We start from the raw sequence: 16,606 nt of genomic DNA, 5'->3' as shown, positions 1-16,606 counted from the left end.
GCCTCCAGGCCGTGAGCGGTGGGGCCGGCTGCGCGAGCTGTGCCGTGCTGTGCCGTGCTGCCTGCTCCCAAAACCTGTCCAGCTTTCCAGGAGCCGGCCCGGCTTGGGACGCCCCAGGTTGCAAACCAGGGTGGCTGCTTTAAACCTGCCGCCGACCTCCTGGCCGTGGCCCAGACTGGCTCAGAGCACCTGAAGTGGCTGACTCCTTTTCCGCGGCTGCTTATCCCCAGGATTTCATTAAATCTTCCCTAATTGCCTTCTGGGGCCGTGCCGCAGCGAGCACACCTCCGCCGACGCGGCTGCGTGTGTTGCAAGACCCGCGGCGGCGTGGTCCAGCAGGTTGGTGCTGCCGCCTCGGTGGGAACCGGCCGCGTGCCCGGTGGGTTTGGTCTCCACCGTACGCAGCCCGGGGGGTCCCCAGCCCCTGGAGCAAGTTGAGTTTTCTGAGGTGGGAGGATGCTGGGATGGGGGGGTCGGTCCCACTCTGCAGCCATGCTAGGAAAATGGGAGCTGGGGAGCAAAGCTGGAGCTGGGTCCTCTCCAGGGAAAAGGGGGGGTGAGAATCGTCGCGAAGTGGCCAAACGCTGGTGACCGTGGGGACCCATCCTGCTCTCACGCCAGGATGGGACCCGGTGGGGTCCCCGGGCCTGTGCCTGCAAGTGCTTTGCTTGCTCAAGACCAGCCCCCCTTGCAGCAGGAGGCAGCCGGGGCTGCGGTGAGCTGTGTCTGGCTGGGATAGGCAATAGGTTCCTGCCATAATGCCCAGCCGCTGGCACAGCCCGGCGGTGCTGGATCCCCCTACGGTGGGCAGCCAGGCAGGTGCCGGCGCTCTGCGGCCCCCCCATGCCCTGCCATCCACCGGGCAGGACTGGCTCTGCCATCAAACACCCGCCGTCAGTGGCACCCCCGGGGCAGAACCCACAGACCCGCGGGGTGCAGGCGTGGGGGTGCCCGTGGTTGCCGTGCCCCCCCCTCCCCACCAGCCACCCCGATGGCAACAGTGGGTCCCTTGATGGGGGCCGAGCGCGTGGGGCAGCCCCGGGGCGGGTGGGATGGAGCCCGGTGGCTCTGGGGGACAATCGCGCTATTGTGGCACATAGTGGGCTCTTTTTCTGCCGTGCGAGGCGGGGGGGCCGGGCTGTGGTGCCAGCGCTTTCGGGGTGAAACGTGGTCCCCGCCGGGGCTGGCGGTGACTGGTGTGGCACCAGTGGTGGGACACTGATGTCCCTGGTGGGGGGGGGTGGTGATGGAGAGGAGATGGGCTGGGTCTTTGGCTTATGGATGCATGTGGGCTGTGGAAAAATGTTAGGCTGCTCCTAATCTCAGGAAAATGTCATCGGGTGTCGGTGCTGGGGCTGCAGCGGGGCAGGAGGTGCTGCAGGAGCATGGCTGTCACCAAAGCCGTGTCCCCAAAGCTGCCTCCTGTCCTTGCTGTGGCTGGAGGGAGGTTCAGGACCCTGCTCGGCTCTTTATTTCGCCCATCCAGCGAGGGATGCAGGATTCGGTGCTTCTCCTGTGCATCCCCTCATCCGAGCATCGCCCACCCCTGCGCTCAGGCTGGCCCTAGGCTGAGGCAGCACCCCCGGAAGGGGCGAGGGGTTCCCCCCATGTGTGCAAGGGGTGCATGGCTGTGGCCCCCACCCCGGGCCCCCGGGCTTGAGTGGGACAGAGGCTGGAAGAAGCAGGCAGCCTTCCCCTGACCTCCCCGGGTAGGATTTTCCGCCGTAGAGAAGCGGGAGCAGAGCGCAAGGTGCCTCTCGGAGCCGCCGGAGGAAATGGCTCATTGTTAGCCCTGCTGAAAAAAAAGAAACCCAAAAAATTGCAATAATGAGGCCAGCTTCTATTTGAGGGTTTCCATGGGAAAAACAGGAAACGGAATCCTGTTACTTTTCTAGGGCTTGCTGCCGATAACACCGTTTTTAGGACGGGGCAGAGAATGAGGAGGAGGAGCTGGGGATGAAGGCAGCACCGGCGGTGAGCCCTCTCCATCCCACATCCTTGTGGGATGGGAGATAAAACTCCTCCTCGGTGTTGGGCCGGCTCGGTGTCCAGCATGGGGACCACTGGCCATGTCCCCACTGAGCTCCCGTGCATGTCACCAGCCCTTGTCCCTGCCTCAGCACCACTTGCCCCGTGTTAAGGACGAGCCCTGTGGGCTGGGGGTGTGGAGGACCTGGGGTTGGGGGCACGGAGGGGGTGGCTGGGGGCTGCCCTGAGGGAAGACACCGCAGGGACAGTGGCACCGTCGGTGCCATAGGGAGCTGCTGCGTTAATGGGGGATGTGGTGTTGCCATATCTGCCTCCGGCTGGCAGAGCTGCCCTGGGAAGCTGTGAACATCCCCGGCACTGCGGGTCTGCGCCCTGTGGGTGCCCCCGCTCTGGGGCTGGAGGTGCTGTGGTGGCTTTCGCAGGTAGAGCATGGTGCTGGGCATTCGGGAGGGCCGTATCCTGCCCCAGCGTCATGATGTGGGGCGGTGAGCGGAGGTGGCACATGAGCCGGCAGCGTGGGCAGCTCCACGTGTACGTGCTTGCATCGATGCGGTGGCATCAGCCGGCGTCGTGGCTGCTGTCATGGCTGTGAACGGGGACGATGCTGCCCCAGCAGCACAGCCAGGGATGCCAGCAGTGGTGAGGACCAGCCAGAGAGCCACGGCGGCACCAGGGCTGGCAGCCTCGCAAGGAGAGGTCAGGAAAGGGGATGAGGCTCTCTGGCCGCGTTCCCAAATTTCTCTCGACGTGGCACCAGGGACTCCTTGGCCGGGTGAGCTGGAGCTCCCTGGAGCTGCCGCTTTGAGACACGGCCCTGCAGATGCGGGACTGGCGTCCCCAGTGTGAAGGCTGCCAGAAGGGAGCTGGCTTTGGTCACCATGCAGCCGGGGGGGGACGACACACGAAGCCCAGCAGGGACCCAGCATGGGCTGACGACCGGGCTGTGAAGGAGTCGCTGTCAAGATAAAAGTTTGTGTTGGGAAGGAACAAGGCGATTTCCTTCCCCGTGTTAACACCCAAACCGGAGCGGGAGGAATGTCAGAGAGCCAGTTTGCGGCTCCTCTGGCCTCCTCACTGCTCCGCTTCTCTTTGGCACTTGGCTCGGTGTCGCCTGGACAGTGTCACCTCCATCCCAGCTGCTTTGGATGATGGGGATTCAGGTGGGGGTCCCCAGCCGGGCAGGTAGCTCTGGCATGGGGTGGGATTTGGGAGCATCCCTGGCAGAGCCCACCCAGCCGCTCGGTGCTGCCAGCCCAGCACCTCCCATGGGACTTGTCCTGTGCCGTCCCCAGCGCTGGCTGTGAGGACGGGGAACCCCACGCCTCTGCTCGAGCTGTGGGTCCCACTGACTCTCTCCGGTGTCCCTGGGGGGTCCGTGGGGTTTTCCAGAGTGCAGTGGGTGCTTGGGTGCTGCGCACCGCCGAGTAGTTGTGAGACCAGTGGGAAAAGAGGAGACTTGAGCATCTTTGTGGATGCTCAGAGCAAACCCAGCTGGCATCCCCCGTCCTGACAGCCGAAAGCCGTCCCCGGGATTCCCACCTGGCCTACGGACCAGACAGTGCATCCATCCCAGTAAGTCCCTGCCCAGGCTGGGATGTGGCATGGGGGCTGCCGGGGGGTGGTGGTGGTTCCGTGTTGCTGCCTCCTGTTCCCAGCACTGCTGCTCCTGCGTGGGGTGCGCATCTGCTCCCAGTGGCTCCCAGTTCTCTCCTGCGTGGGGTGCGCATCCGCTCCCAGTGGCTCCCAGTTCTCTCCTGCGTGGGGTGCGCATCCGCTCCCAGTGGCTCCCAGTTTGCCTCCTCCCGCTCCCCGGGGGACGCAGCCGTGCCGTGCTGGGGCAGGGGTGTCCCAGGGGACCGGGGAGCGTGCGCTGGCTGTGTGCAAGCAAGCAAGCATGTCCCCAAATCCCCGCTGAGCTGCAAAGCTCCTCAGCCCTGGGTTGGGTTAAAGAGAATTAAAATGCTTTCTCCTGCGGAGCCGTAATCCCGCAGGCTGGGGCACGGCCAGGCGGGCTGCCCGGCCGCTCCTGGCGTGGTCACCTGGGGGCTGCCCCCCCTTCTTCTGTCACCACGTCCCCCAGGCCAGGTCCCGCTGCTGGAGCATCCCCGTGTTCCTGGTGTGTGTGGGGGGCTGCAGGCACCCCCTGCTCCTAAGAGCGCGTAGGACCCTGCTCCCTTTGGGGGTGCTGCCCTCCCAGATGCTGCCTGGGCTGGCTGGGACCGAGGGGAGCGGGTGGGACCCCTGTCCCCCGCTTTCCTTCCGGGACCTGCCGCAGGTGGGAGCGAGCAACAGCTTTGCCGTGTAGAGGGCTGGAAACGGGTTATTGTCTCAACATGGCTTTCCCCTCCCCAAAAATCCTATTAAAACCTCATTTTTCTGACCCTAATCTCAGCTCGCCGTTCAGGAGGGATTAGTGTTTGCCCCCCCCTCCAGCCCTTGGCCCTGAGCGCTGCTGGCTCCGTGCTGGAGAAACCTCCTTCCCGCATGGAAAGCGATGCCGGAGGAGGGCGGTGGGGCCGAGCCCAGCACGCCATGGTGGCGGCAGGACAGGCAGCTGCCTGTCCCTCTGTCCTCTGTTCCTGCCCGCAGCGTGACGTTACCCCGCTGCGTGCCAGGGGTTGCGCTGGCCGCGCTGGCAGGGACCCACGGCCGCAGCTGGTGGGGCCAGGGCACGGCCCGGGGGTGTCACCCCCCAGCTGGGACCGCTGGCTCCATCCTGGGGGTGTCACCAGGCTGCGAGCAGCCGCCGTGGGGCAGGGGGGTGCGGAATAGAGACCCCCAGTGCAGGCAGCGCTGCCTGGGGTGTTGGGCGGGGGTTGTGCAGGGGGGCTGGGGTTGGCGTGGCTGTTCCGTGCCTCAGTTTCCCCGGCGGTTTGGCGGGGGGCAGGGAGGCGATGCCGGCAGAGGGCCCTGCAGCCCACCGCTGGTGTGGGCACATGTCCCCACGCCTGCCCCGGCACGCTGGCAGCGGCGGTGCACGCCGGGAGCGCGCTGCCTTCCCCCTTGCTCCTGTTTGGCTGCGTATTTAGGACACTCCTGTGCAAAACACAAGTATTTTGGAAGGCGTCCAGGCGCGCTCGCATTCCTCGGGGTGGAATCTGCCCCCGCGAACGCCGCCTGACCTTTCCCGCTTTGGGCTGCAGGAACAATCCTGGGGCCCGTCCTCCCTTTAAAACCCTCCTCCCGGGGGCTGGGGACCCCTTCCCCAAGCAGCCCCCCTGACTGCTTGCTCAGCACTGCCTGGGAAAGGCGTGAGCGGAGATGGCAGGATCAGACCCGCCGTGCCCAGGGCGGCTGGCATCGCTCCAGCTGCCCCGGGACCCCCAGCCCACTGCGACAGGCTGCTCTTTGCCCCCTTTCAGCTGGAAAGCGAAGCCCCCCCTGGGTGCTGCTCGCACCGACAGCTGTGTCAGCCCCGTCCCGCTGTCCTGGCCGGGCAGCTCTGCCTGCTGGGACATGCCAGCAGCTCTGCCGGCTGCCTGTCCCCAGGCTGGGGACGGGGGCATGGGGCTGCCCCCGGGGTGGCTCCCGTGGGAGACCCCCCAGCACATGCAGCCGGTGACGTCGGGGTGGCCCTGGGGGGTGGGAAGGCGATGGCAGGGATTTGGCTCCCACGTTTCCCCGTCCCAGTTTCTCCCTTGGCTGCCGGTGTGGTGTCACTGGGATGGTGTCGTGGGGTGAGCTGGGTCCCTGGGGACACGGCTGCCACCAAGCCAGTCCAGCCAGCCCCGCAGTGGGGCTCGGGGCAGGCGCTGGGGCTGTTTTGGGAAACAGCCATGGCACCTTGGCCAGGGTAGACGCTGGGGACGTGCTGGACACCAGAGCACCGGCAGCATGCAGGGGGCCCGTGTGGCATCGCACCCCGGGGACCGTCCCCTGGCGCTGCCAGCCCAGCTGGTGGCTGCGGGAGGTGGGTGCACGGTGCGGTGCTGCCAGGCTGGTCCTGCTGATGGGGTGGAGGGGGGCAGAGGAGAGGAGGGGGCTGCGGGCCAGCGGGGCGGCCGGCCCCAAGGCTTCGGGCTGCAATCCCAGTAATGCCCGGCATTTCCCCGGCGCGGCCGCACGTGCCTCTCCTCGGCCTCCAGCACGGCAGGAATGTGGCGTGGGACCCCTTCGTGTGGGGACAGGGATGGGCAGTGTTGGGGGGAGCCAGGGCAGGGGGACGCTGCCCACCCACAGACCCTGCCTGGGTTGGGTGGCTGTGGGTGCTGGGCTCACCAAGATGCTGCTTTTTGCCTTATTCCTCTCACGTTTCGGTGGTGGAGAGCGGCTCGGGGGGCATGGAAGGGGTGCAGGGTGGGCTGGGGAAGGGGCATTTTTCCCCCTGGAGCAGTGGGGGTCCCCAGGCACCAGTGACGAGGGCGGTTTGCCATCCCAGCCTGTGGGCTCAGCACTGGGGAGGCAGGATTGAACCGTGGGGGGTGGTGGCTCTGTGTCTTGGGGACTACAGGGACCTGCTGTGCCTGCAGCCCTGGGTATCCCCCGAAATGGGAGATGGGGCTGGGGGATTTTGGTTTGGCTGCTGTTGAGAAGTGTCCTTGGAGCCGTTGCCCTTTGTCACAGGCACTGAGCAGGGGGGTCAGGGGGCTGTGTTGGTCCCAGAGGGGCTGTGTCAGTCCCCAGGGGACTGTGTTGGTCCCTGGGGGGCTGTGTCGGTCCCTGGGGGCTTGCATCAGCAGAGCCTGGGGCTGGATACGTGTCTCTGCTGCAGGGACTCTGCTGGGTGCTAGGGACGGAGAGGGGACCAGGGGTGTCTTGGAGCCCCCACTGGCTCCCCCCTTGCCGAGCCTGGCGGTGGCTCCCTGGCCGAGCAGGGGGGACACTTGCCACTCCCGCAGGCTGTCCCCCTCCCTGTCCCCGGCATCGCCCGGTGCCCTGTGGAGAGTGAGTGGAGGAAGGAAGGAAGGGGCCGGGAGGAGGGAGAGGAGGAAGCGGGGAGGGTGGGATGCTGCCCGGGGTGATGGAGGAAGAAGGGGGTGGATTAAAAAAAAAAAAAAAGAAAGAAAGAAAGAAAGAAAGACAGAAAGAAAAAAGGGGAAGTCTGGGCAAAGTGACACTGCGGGCGGGGGGGCTGGCTCGGCGCGGGGGGGCCGGTGGGCTGGGCACACTGATCCCTGCCAGCAGCTGAGCCCCAGCCCGCCGGGGCGTGTGGCAGCCCGCCCTCGTCCATCCCCCCCTGCGTCCACCCCTCCATCCCTCCATCCCACCCTGCGCCCATCCCTGCCCCGCACGGGCGGCTGGGTGGGGGGCTGTGCTGGCAGCGGGGTGCGAGCCAGCGGCGTCGCCGGGCCGGGAGCACCGCACGTCCCCCCAGCCATGCGAGCCGGCGCAGCCACCCCCCCCGCCGCCCCCCGCCGCCGCCCCCCGCCGCCACGCTGCCCAGCTGGGGGGCTGAAGGAGGCCCTGAGCCCATGGCCGCCGGCTGAGCCCCCACCTGCCGAAGCCTGGATTGCGGCCGCATGGTGGAGGAGAGCGTGAGCAGAGGGGAGCGGGGGGCTCGGCGGGTGCTGCGAGGTCCCCCCCGGCCCCCCGCAGCCCCCAGCCCCGTGGCGGTGGTGAGCAAGGGGTTGTGGAGCGTGGAGCGAGCCGGCAAGGGCTGGCGCTTCGAGCGTGCCGTGGGGGTGGACTGCAGCTCGCCCGAGCCCCGCTGCATCTGGCTGAGCAGCCTGCGCCGCCACGCTGCTGCCCCGGAGCCCCCAGCCCCCCGGCCCGGCCGTGTGCCCCCCCGCACCGACAAGTGCTGCCGGGTGAGAACCGCATGCAGGGGCCACTGGGTGTTGTGCCTTGTTTGGGGGGGGGGGGCTTTGCAGGGGAGGGCGAGGGATGGAGACTCCCCCGGTGCAGGGGGGCTGTGGTCTGGGGCTGTCACAGCTCCTGGGGTGCGTCCTTGTCCCCTCCTGTGCTGGGGTCGTGGTCTGGGGGTGGGGGTCCGGGCTCCTGCTGGTGGTTGCAAAGGCAGGGCTGGCAGCCGCCAGCAAGGACAGGGCTGTGCCGGGGTGTTTTGCTCACCGTGTCCGGGAGGGGGGACAGATCCTCCCCCCAGGGAGGGGGACACTAGTGGGAGCTACCCATCCCATCATGTCGCCAAGGGGTAGTGAGGTGGCTCGGTGACAGTGGGGTACAGGGACCCGGTGACACCTTGCAGGGAGCAAGGGGCTCCCCCCATCCTCTTTGCCCGCAGCCCTGGTGGGATGGGGGCTTGGGGGAGCCGGGCTGGTGGGAGCACAGGAACGGCCAGGCTGAGGTTAAAATAAAGCCAAAAAGCTGGGAGGTAACTGGCCCCCTGTGGGGACCGGGGACAGGCGCTGGGGACAAATGGCTGAGGTGACAAATCGGGTGCTGACCCTGCTGTCAGGAGCTGGAGCATCTGTGGGGCCATCAGCCAGCGTGGGGGATGTCCAAGCCCACAGCTGGGGGCTTTGCAGCCCAAAACACTCTGAGCCAGGGTTGGGTGAAGAGGGAAACTGAGGCACAGTGGTCCGGGATGGTTTGCTCTACCCAGCCCTTTGCAGGGTCTCTGTAGCGGGACAAGGTGGGGGGGGTGCCAGGATCCGGAGGGGGAGGGACACCACGTTGAGGCTGTAAAAATCCCAAAGGACACTTAACCAGGGCAAGGCGAAGGCATGTCCTTGGCAGCGGGGTCAGGGTGCTGGGTCCCTGCAGGATGGGAACCTGCCCAAGCGACCCCTCCTCCGCCGTGCGTTACGGGACCTTGGGATGGAGATGGGATGCAACCCTGGGGGGGCTGTTTGGAATCTCCTTTTGCTGGGATGGAAGGCTGGATTCAGGCTTGGGGACCACTTGCAATGGTCACGCCACACCTGGGGACGTGTCCCTGTGTCACAGGCGTGCCGGAGCCGTGGCCACACGGCTGTGTCACAGGGACACGTCCCCATCCCTGCGTGTCGGTGCTGCTGGTGGTGTTTCCACCGATCTTACCCCTCTCCGAGGCTTGTCTGTGCCGGTTAAAATCAGCAGGGCGCATTCAGCTGTCAGCTTAAAAATAATCCAGACACAATGGAGGGCGCAGATGGGGACAGGCGCCGGCGTCGGGATGCTCATGGCCCCAGGGCGAAGGGATGGGGGTCCCCGTGGGAGCGTGGGGTGCCCGTTGCCATCTGGTTCTGGGGCGTGCATGGTGCAGGGAGGGCTTTGTGGGGAGCTTTGCCCCCCCGTATGGTGCTGGTAGTGGGGTTTTCTGGTTCCCCTGGGCTGGTGTTGGGAGCATTGCAGCTCTGGTTTTTTTTTGGGGGGGTTATCTATAGTGTCTGTGAGCGCCCAAAGTCCTTGTATCCCCACTGTGGTTTGCTCTGGTGGTCGTGGAGTGGGTCTGCAGGTGCTGTGCGGTGATGGAGTGGGTCTGCAGGTGCTGTGCGGTGATGGAGTGGGTCTGCAGGTGCTGTGCCAACGTGATGCCTCGTGGGCTGCAGTGCCAGAGCCATGCCCTCACCGCGAGGACCCTGTTCCCAGGCGGATGGGACCCCCAGCCCCACCTGCAGCCGGGCACCATGCGGGACGTGCTGGCGCAGGGGGTGCAGCCTGGCCCCCCTGAGCTGCCATCAGATTTCCCCACCGGCAGCGAAAAGGCCCACTCAGCACAGGCGCAGACAAAGGCTTTTTGTGCCTCATCCCTTTGTGCGTCCCTCTGCCCTCCCCGCTCCCCATCCATCGCTTCCATCCAGACAGTGCCTGAATTTTTAACACCCTCGCCCCAGGATGGGCTGACTCCAGCTGCTGGGGCAGGATCCCAGCAGATCCCCTCCTGCCCGCTGCCACTGCCCTGCCTGTCCCTACCAGCTCCCAGGTTGCCATTTTTTTGTTTTTGGCAGAGCTCGGTGCTGCTGGGGCATGGGGCTTGGGCCACAGGGCTGCTCCTGCCTCAGCAGGGCTGGCAGATGTGCAGCCAGATGTGCAGCCACAGCCGAGCAGTGACATCCCTCGCCGGGGCTGTGCTAAACCCTCCCGAACTCAGCCAAGGTGTCAGGATTCCTGCAGCTTCCCCACGCTCCCTGTGCCAGGCGAGATGCCAGCGGCCGCTCGGGCTCTGCCATGGCCCCGTTTCCCCTCCCGACACCAGCACTGGGGGCTGCGGGATGGAGCCGTGTCCCTCTTGGTCCCATCGGCCGCTCCGGGCAGTGTCCCTTGCCAGAGCCCAGTGTGGTGCCAGGTCCCTGCCCTGTCTCGGGAAGCATCACTCATCCAGCCACCTCCCGGGCGGCTCTTTCCGGCTTGCCCGAGGTTATTACCGCAGCGTCATCGGAAGGGGACCTTTTGTCCCTGACTCCCCGGTCCCCCCCATCTCCTCCTGCCACACTGCCTCCTGGGTCCCATCCAGACCTCCAGGCACAGCTCATTCCCACCCCTCACACCACCACCCCCTTTTTTTTAAATTTCCTTTCCCTGCATCTTCTCCCACAAGGTCCCATGCGAGGAGTCTCGGGGGATGCTGGTGGGGTGGTCTAGGGGGACTGGAATTTGTTGCCGTAGGGTCCAGAGGGGGATTCCTAGGAGCGGAGTAGGTTTTTGGGCAGATCTCAGCCCCCAGCATGAGGCTTCAGATGGGCAGGCGGGGGGGGGGGGGCTGCCTGCCTGCACCCCCTGCCCCCCCAGAACTGACATCCTTCTCATCCCCCACAGCCGACACCAGGCCGGAGAGATGGGGCGTCCCCGAATGCCAACGTGCCCCCAGAGGGGCCCTTCCCCTGGGTGGGCCCGAAGACGGTGGTGCTGCGGAAGAGCTCGCAGGGGGGGTTTGGTTTCACCCTCCGTCACTTTATCGTCTACCCCCCGGAGTCAGCCGTGCACTCCACCGCCAAGGTACAGCTGGGACCCTGGGGGGGGGGCGCATGGGGACCCCCGGGGCTGCTGCAGTGGGACACCGAGGTGCTGTGGTTGGATGCAGGATGGTGGGGTTGGGCAGGGGGGATCCAGGGAGCAGACTGTCCATCACCTGTTTTGTTGGGTACTTGGGTCTGCCCCCACCCATGGGTGGCCCAGCGATGGAGGACCCCACAGAGCTGCTGGGAGACGTGCCCTGAGCCAGCAGCGGGCCAGCAGCGCCTTCAGAGATGTCCCAGAGCCTTTTGGTGGGGACATGGCTGTCTGTGGCAACGGGGAGAATCCCTCAGCGCCGAACGAGGGCTCCAGCATCCCCGGGAATGGCAGGAAAAGGAAAAGGCACTGCATAACCCCGAGACCTGGGAGAGGCTTGGCACAGTGGGATGTTGCTCGAGCTGAAGCGAACCGCACAGAGCCACCGGGAAGCTGAGCCTGGGAGAGGGTCTTTCAGAGGATGCTGTTTGAGCCCTTCATCGCAACTGTCCTCCTCCTTCTCTGACCAGCATCAGCTCATCCCCTCCCGGCAGATCCTCACCCAGCCAGGGGCACATGCCCAGCCCCGCCGGTGCTCACCGCCTCTAGCGCAGCACATTTTTGGCTCCCAGTGTCCTGGCTGGTGGCGGGAGGCTTTGGGCTGGATCTGCCCTGGGATGTGGTGGCTGCGATCACGTCTTGGCTCAGCAGCAGCCTGGACCCTGCCCAGGTGCTGCCTTTTGGGGGGAACCAACCCCGTGTTGGCCATCGCCTCCAGCACCCACTGAGCCGTCCGGAAGCCCCGGTCCAGGTAGCACCTTTCCCCTCCAGGATGCAAAACCCAGCAGATTCCAGCACGGACCGTGCCCCCTGCACCCAAGGCGACGAGCCAGCTCCTGCTATGCCAGCTCCAAGCCCCCAGGCTTTGAAATCCCCCTCTCGCCCTGTTTTCTGTAGCGGCAGCTTTGTGCAGATGAAGGGAGAAGTGTCTGTGAGGCGCGTGGTCCATCGCAGCCCATTCCCGGCTCCGCAGTGGGCAGACCTGGGTGCTCCCATCACCCCTGGAGCTTCACAGCTGCCCATGGCCCCAGCTGCCCCACGGGCTGGCGTTGGCTGCCCCGCGGCTCCTGGTGCCCCACGGCTCCAGCGTTGGCTGCCCCGCGGCTCCTGGTGCCCCACGGCTCCAGCGTTGGCTGCCTCCTCCCCAGCAGGCTGGGAACTGCGGTGGGAAGTGAGTCACAGGGTGGAGAGAAGCAACTTGCTGGAGTCCCCGCTCAGTGTCACGGCACTTTTCCCAGGCTCCTGATTCTGCTTCCCCAGATCCTTCCTGCCTGCACTTCCCTGCCCACACTGGGAACACGGACCTGACCTGTCTGACTTAACTCTGCAAAGGAGCTTTCATCTGGGGATGGTCCGAAGCTGCTCCGAACCCACTCGCTTCCATGTCTCCACTGTCCTCCTATGGCATCCTCCAAGAACAAGGGACCGATCCTGCCCTGCGATGCTGGGCACCAGGGCTGAACCTCATCCTCTAAGAACAAGGAACCGATCCTGCCCCATGATGCTGGGCACCAGGGCTGAACCTCATCCTCCAAGAACAAGGGACCGATCCTGCCCCATGATGCTGGGCACCAGGGCTGAGTCTCATCCTCCAAGAACAAGGGACCGATCCTGCCCTGCGATGCTGGGCACCAGGGCTGAGCCTCATCCTCCAAGAACAAGGGACCGATCCTGCCCTGCGATGCTGGGCACCAGGGCTGAGCCTCATCCTCCAAGAACAAGGGACCGATCCTGCCCCGTGATGCTGGGCAGCAGGGCTGAGCCTCATCCTCCAAGAACAAGGGACCGATCCTGCCCCGTGATGCTGGGCAGCAGGGCTGAGCCTCATCCTCCAAGAACAAGGGACCGATCCTGCCCCGTGATGCTGGGCACCAGGGCTGAGCCTCATCCTCCAAGAACAAGGGACCGATCCTGCCCTGCGATGCTGGGCACCAGGGCTGAAGCTCATCCTCCAAGAACAAGGGACCGATCCTGCCCTGCGATGCTGGGCACCAGGGCTGCGCCTCATCCTCCAAGAACAAGGGACCGATCCTGCCCTGCGATGCTGGGCACCAGGGCTGAGCCCCGCCAGGGCGGGAACACACGGGGCTGCGTGGGCAGGAGCCAGATCAGCGCCGGGAGGTGGAGATGCTGATGGAAAGAGGCTGGGAATAGCTCCCGGCACTCACCGGAGCGAAGCCGGCACTCCCGGGCCGGCGGGGCAGGGTGCGGTGCGGCTGGCTCAGCACCCGCGGGTGCCGGCGGGCAGCCAGGTCCGGGGGCTGAGTTTCGGTGGGGTTGACTCAGCAAGGGAGGGTGACGGCAGAGCTGCTTTCACCGTGCCGGGCTTTGGCACCGCCGCACCCAGCCTTGGCCTCAGCCCTGGGAGCGCGGCCGCTGGGTTGGCCCGAGGGCCGGGAAGGGCTGCGGGGTGCCGCAGGGCGAGGAGGGGCAGGGACGGGGTGACTCTGTGCCTTTAGGGGCCCTCGGTGGCCCCACGCTCCTGCCGTGGCACCGTGGCGGCCACTCGGTGCACAGGCAACGGTGCTGGCCGTGTGCCGACGCCACGGGATGTGGCTTTTCCTTCCCACCGTGCGATGGGCGCTGTGGAGAGATGCCACCAGCCCCCTCATCCTCCTCACTGGGAATGTCCCCCTGTCACACCAGGATGGAGACTGGTCCCTTCCCAGTACCCTAGGGGGACCTGCTTGCCCTGGGGACGTCAGGGCTGTGTCCCCGCTGCCCTGCGCTGGCTGGAGCCGAGCACGGAGACGGCAGCATCTGGCACTCGCCAAGTGAGGAATCCCCTTCCCGGTGCCTGGGTCCCTGCCTGGGACACGGGCATGGGGCAGAGCCGCCCGGGGTGGCGGCGCTGGGGGCTCGGCAGTGTGGGTGCAGCCCCACGTGGGTGCCAGCACCCTGTGCCCTGCCTTGGCTTGGGCACCCCCCTGGGCTCTGCAGGGGGGTCCCTGCAGTTCCCACCCCAAGAGACAGATCCGTGTGGCTCCCGGGGCTGTCCCCTGCCCAGGGCTGGGAAGGGGGTGCTGGGACCCCTCCGCCACCCCCCCTGCGATGCGCACCACAGCCCTGCCAGCCTGCCCCGTGCAGCAGGAGGCTGCAGAGGTGCCCCCGCTCCCAGGGACACGCTCCCCGCCGCCGAATAATTGCAGGGCTAAATATAGCCCCGCTGGCGGCTGGTGCCCCTCCGAGGACGCCTGCGCAAAGCTGTCCCCTTCCCAGGGGTCCCTGCCACTGGGACCCGCTGCCTGGGTGCTGCCTGGGTGCCAGCAGACCCCTCCGTCCCTCCCCTGGGACCCCCCTGTGGAGGCTCAGGCTCTCCCTGGCCGGGCTTGGTGACCCAGGAGAAGGGTGAGATGCCACCACAGGGGCGGCTGGGCACCTTCCCGCTCCCCTGCCCCAAAAGCAGCCGCTTTCCCCAGCAGCTGGGGACCGGGGGGGCTGCGGTGGGTGTCTCTCCCTGCCCACCAGGCTGCAAGGGTGGCACAGCCAGATCCGGTGTCAGGAGGTAATTTTAGCCGGGGGCGGCGGAGGACAGAGGGACACGCAGGTCCCACAAGGGGCTTCATGGGGCTGGCACCCCTCCGCTCCGCTCCCGGTCCCCTGCCACGGCTGCCCAAATAAATGTTTTTCTCTTCTTTTGGCAGGAGGAGGAGAACGGGAACCGAGCAGGTGAGCACTGGTGCTGTGCCGCCGTGGGGACCCCCCTGGGGTTGGTGGGCACAGGAGTCTGGGGGACTCGCGGCTGTCACAGGTCACTGTGGGTGTTGTGGCTGGGGGACACAGCCTGCCGTCTCCGCTGGCTGGCACCGCAGCCCTGATATCGGCTGGTGTGGTGCTTCGGTGGCAGCGCGGTGGCACTTGGCACGGCAGGTGGGCTTCTTGTCCCCAAAGCCCTTGGCAGGTTTGCTGGACCTCACACCCCAGGGGGGAGTCTGCCCCATCGCTGGAGGGGCTGTGGCATGGCCAGCGCTGGCCCCCCGCGGCGGGTGGCTCGGCTGAGCGCGGGGTCTTTGGGGACAGGGACATGGCCCTGCTGTCCTCCCGGAGGCTGGTGACGTGAGTGAATGTGAAGGTGTCAGAACGGATCGGCACGCTGGCAGGGTGACACGGCGCCGGGGCTGTGCTCCCCAGGCAGCGGTGGCCAGACCTGCCACCCAGAGCCCAGCGGGGCTGGGGGGACACTGCCCTCACTCCGGGTGGTCCTGGGGGGCATCCAGCATCCCGTGCTGGCACCATCCCTCTGCCACCCCCCCGGCCCCCCTTGCCCTCTGATTTCTTGCAGCACCCGATGGCTTTTGCTCTTGCAAAGAGCGTGGCCACGGCTGGGGGAGCTGGGGGCCGGGGGGCTGCCCTGAGAGCAGGGCTTTGCCCCGGGCAGGATGTGTGCTCTGCAGGTGCAGGCTGGGCTGCCGCGCCTGGGCTTGGGGTGGCGAGAGGGTCCCCACGAGGGGGTCACCGCAAGGGGCCAGGCACGCTTCTTGCTGTGGGACGGGTCAGGCTGTGCCAGTGGCTCCCTGACACCCTGTCCCTGGGGAGCAGGTCCCCCCCGGAGCCGCCTGGAGCCCATGGACACCATCTTTGTGAAGAACGTGCGGGAGGACGGGCCGGCACACCAGGCTGGGCTGCGCACTGGTGAGTGGGGGCACTGGGGCGGCTGGGCTGGTGGGGTCTCGAAGCTGGAGATGGCTCCAGACCGCTCATGGGACGCACGTGATGCTCTGCCGGGGACTTTTTTGCTTATTTTGCTCTTTTTCTTGCATTCCTTCTTTTTTCTCCCCCTTCCCTCTGCTCCCTGGCTCTGTGAGGGCTCTGCTCTCCTGTCCCTGGCCTGGGATGCTCAGAGCAGCATTGGGGTCCCCATGGGTCGGGCTGGCTTTGCGACACACAGGACCTGGCTCTGCCCCTGGCAAAAGCCCTGGCTAAGCTCAAACCCAGCTGTGAGCGACCGTGGGGACAGCCAAGTGCCACCACCTCCCCCCTCGCGTGCGGTGACACTTGTCTTCTCCCCCTGCGCTGCAGGAGACCGCCTGGTCAAGGTGAACGGGGAGAGCATCATCGGGAAAACCTACTCGCAGGTCATCGCGCTGATCCAGAACAGGTGAGTTCCCTTCCTGGGGCTGGAAGGAGCACAGGGACAGTAGAGCTGGGGAGGTGACGTGGAGGGGACACGTCGCAGCGGGTGCTGTTCCCTTGGGTGTCACTGGGGTTGGCAGGAGCTGCGAGCCACTCGGGCACTCGCAGGCAGCGATGCTGCAGGAGACCAGGGACAGGCAGCAGTGTGCTGGGACCATCATGTGGGGATGGGGACGTTCATCTCCTCGGGGGGGATCTGGCAGAGGGTGACATTGGCCTCGCTGGGGGCAGGTGGGGACCGACCGTGGCCAGCCTGACCCTTCTGTTCCCTCTCCCCACAGCGACGATGTGCTGGAGCTCTCCATCATGCCCAAGGACGAGGACATCCTCCAGCTGGTGAGTTTGCCAGGCGGGTGCGAGGGTCCAGGCTGATTCCAGGACTTGGGTTCCCCACCAAGGCTCCCCCGGGCTGTGCCAGCATTCCTGCCCTGCCAGACCTGAGGGGCCAGTCTGTTCCTGCCCCTGCTCCTCCTGAGCCTTGGGTAGGGGTGGCCGAGTGCCCTTATCTTGCTGGGGACCCCCCCCAGCATCCCTGGAGGAGCATAAATGGAGGTACCAGGGGGTCCAGGTCAGGAAGGATGGGGAACGTGGCCCCTGGTTGTTTTTTTTTTGG

The 16,606-nt window shown here is 66.3% G+C and overlaps 1 protein-coding gene across 1 annotated transcript in view; it reads left to right on the top strand.

Annotated features, from left to right (window-relative positions):
* Positions 1-16,606, top strand: part of ARHGAP23 (Rho GTPase activating protein 23) — a 31,654-nt gene that overhangs the window by 2,661 nt on the left and 12,387 nt on the right. The window contains 5 exon segments of the mRNA XM_040617577.1: positions 10,627-10,806; positions 14,505-14,529; positions 15,400-15,492; positions 15,880-15,958; positions 16,275-16,329. Coding sequence (XP_040473511.1) covers positions 10,627-10,806; positions 14,505-14,529; positions 15,400-15,492; positions 15,880-15,958; positions 16,275-16,329 — 432 coding nt within the window.

This window comes from Falco naumanni, chromosome 18 (genome assembly GCF_017639655.2).
Source record: "Falco naumanni isolate bFalNau1 chromosome 18, bFalNau1.pat, whole genome shotgun sequence".
In the NCBI taxonomy this organism is placed as follows: Eukaryota; Metazoa; Chordata; class Aves; order Falconiformes; family Falconidae; genus Falco; species Falco naumanni.
Note: the sequence above shows the minus strand (reverse complement) of the source record. Positions and strands in the feature narration are given on the sequence as shown.